Source organism: Hipposideros armiger, unplaced genomic scaffold, assembly GCF_001890085.2.
Source record: "Hipposideros armiger isolate ML-2016 unplaced genomic scaffold, ASM189008v1 scaffold_497, whole genome shotgun sequence".
NCBI lineage: Eukaryota > Metazoa > Chordata > Mammalia > Chiroptera > Hipposideridae > Hipposideros > Hipposideros armiger.
In genome coordinates, this window is record NW_017731847.1 from 945,159 (window position 1) to 947,565 (window position 2,407).

The window sequence follows — 2,407 nt, forward strand, 5'->3', positions numbered from 1 at the left end:
AGGCAGGAAGAATGGGGCAGGGGGAGGAGAGAGTGAGGAGAAAAAGGAGGAGGTATGGTCAGCAACTAAGGAAAAAGTCCACTACAATCCAGTCAGAGCTGGATTTCAGTGGCCCAGAGGGGATCCAGGTTGCCATCTTGCCACTTCAGGTGAACTTTAGCTGATTATAATGGATTATGCTGTTAGCCTGGCAGCCAGGAAAAAAACCTCCACCCCCAGTGTCACCATAACAGTTCCAAGAGCCAAATAAGGACCAAAATGCCCCCTCCCCATGAGAAGGAATGGTCAGCAAGGAACACCTACAATACCACCCTCAGGTCCTGAACAGTCCACCCTTTCATTTTAGGTATAAGAAATTCCCAAACCCCGCTTCTCTTCAGGGCAGCTGCTCTTCTCCAAGCCTGCCCGTTCTCACCTTCTTGAGCGTGTACTATATCCTTCTCTCATAAATCTACTGCTTATTTGGCTTACCCAGTACATCCTTGAATTCTTTCCTGCGACCAACACCCAGAACCCGTTTCCCAGCAACATTCTGACTATATTTTTGGAATGCCCACACCAGACTGGGCTAGAAGTCCAATGCACTATCACACAATGTGTGTCACAAAGACAGCTCCTTCTGCCTACATCTTAAATCTAAATTCAAACCAAGTTTTCACAGCTTTATTGCAAGTGTAATTAAATTGGTTTCAGGGGCCGGCCGAGTGGCACGTTGGTTAAGAGCTGGCTTGGGACGCCAGAAGACCCTGGTTCAGATCCCACATATGAGGGCCAGTGACACTGCCCTCTACAGCTAAGATGCTGAATAACAGCTCAACCTGGAGCTGGGCTCCACTGCAGGTGGGTTGCCATGGGCTACCGTATGTAGCCAGCAGCCAGCGTGAGCAGCCAGCAGCCGCAGTGAGTGGCCGTCCAGAAGCTGGCGACTGATCTGCCTCGCCCGGGAAGAGCGCAATGATGGTGCCAACTTGGGCCAGTGAAGCAACATCCTCCACAACTAGANGGAAAAATGTCTGGAGGAAAAAACCCTAAAATATACAATTAGAGAAATAGGGTTTTAGGGTTTCCTTTCTCTAATCTCCCAGTGTTTTTTAGAGAGAATAGATAAATAGAGGAAAAGAAAATGAGTGGTCTACAACCCAAAGAACACCTTTGTGGCAATTCCCTGCCCATCCTCCCCTTCCTCTCCCAAGACATGGATGTTTTCTTCTCCCTGCACCTTTCTTCGTGTTTTTCCTGATGGAGCCCCATGTCCCTTCCTCAATGAACAGAAAGCAATTCAGAGGTGGCACTGTATCTTTCCCTCTCTTAAGGGGCCAACAGGGATTCTGAACGTGGAGGGATCAATTTAATCTTTGGCCTGCGCTTTTGAATATGCACTCACACTTCCCCGAGGAACTGGTCTTTAATAATATGCTGCTCCTTTTATACAAAGATAATGAACCTACTGCATCAGCAGGCTGTTCACTTTGGATGTCTTCCGTTAATGGGGATGACCTTCGAGGGCCCTTTCAAACCCTCCCCCACAGACTGCTCTTGTGACCAGGATGACACATTTGCAAGACTAGCTGGGACAAAGGCACACATGCTTTCAACTTTCTCCCACTACCTATGTAGCCCATTTCTAGAAATTCTGTTTCCTGGGGCCATTTTTTCAGAGCTGTACCAATCTGGCAGGAAGAATAAAGGCTGGAGATAAGCTGTTAGTGTGCTCCTGGAGAGACAATGTGGTACTGGGCAAAACAAAAGCTTTAAGACCAGGGATACCTGGGCCCAACTTCTGGTACCACTGCTCAATGGCTGTGTGACACTGCGACGTTATATATCTCCTCTGCATCATCTATCATACAAGTTATTGTCATGATTATAGGAAACACTCAGTAAATAACAACTATTAATTTCCTTCTATCTTTCAACTCGCCCTCTAGATCAATACTTAAAGCATCAACATCATTTCTGTCAGGACAGAGAACAATCAGAGATCTGGGACAGTGGAGAGGGGAAGAGAGAGAGGAGGACAGAGTTGTTCAGATGTGGGCTGTCACGCTTGACTTATGTACCCCGCATTTCAGTTATATCAACAATCAAGAGCGTGTGGTGTATTAGAAGCTTTGAAGTTCTGTGGTATTTTTGTATTTGATACGTAGCTGTGTGTTTTGGGTTTTTACCTCACCAAATGCTCCTCTGCCTATGACTTTTAAGGATTCGAAATCTTCCAATCCAAGTCTTGTTCTCTTCAAACGAAGAAACTCAGTTTCCTTTCGAGCATGTGCTGATCTCCTCAGTCGTTTCTAATGTTTAAAAAAAGGGGGAGAGGGATGGAAAGGAGAGGAGTTGAAATTCTGCCAGCTCTGCACCAGAGTCCTATCTGTGGTTTGACCCATCTGGAACGCAGGACCACACCAGA

General features: G+C 46.6%; 1 protein-coding gene across 1 annotated transcript in view; it reads right to left on the reverse strand.

Annotated features, from left to right (window-relative positions):
* STK38 (serine/threonine kinase 38) overlaps positions 1-2,407 on the reverse strand; it is a 50,482-nt gene that overhangs the window by 31,148 nt on the left and 16,927 nt on the right. Inside the window, 2 exon segments of the mRNA XM_019667446.1 lie at positions 1,610-1,670; positions 2,111-2,291. Of these exon segments, the coding sequence (XP_019522991.1) occupies positions 1,610-1,670; positions 2,111-2,291 (242 nt within the window).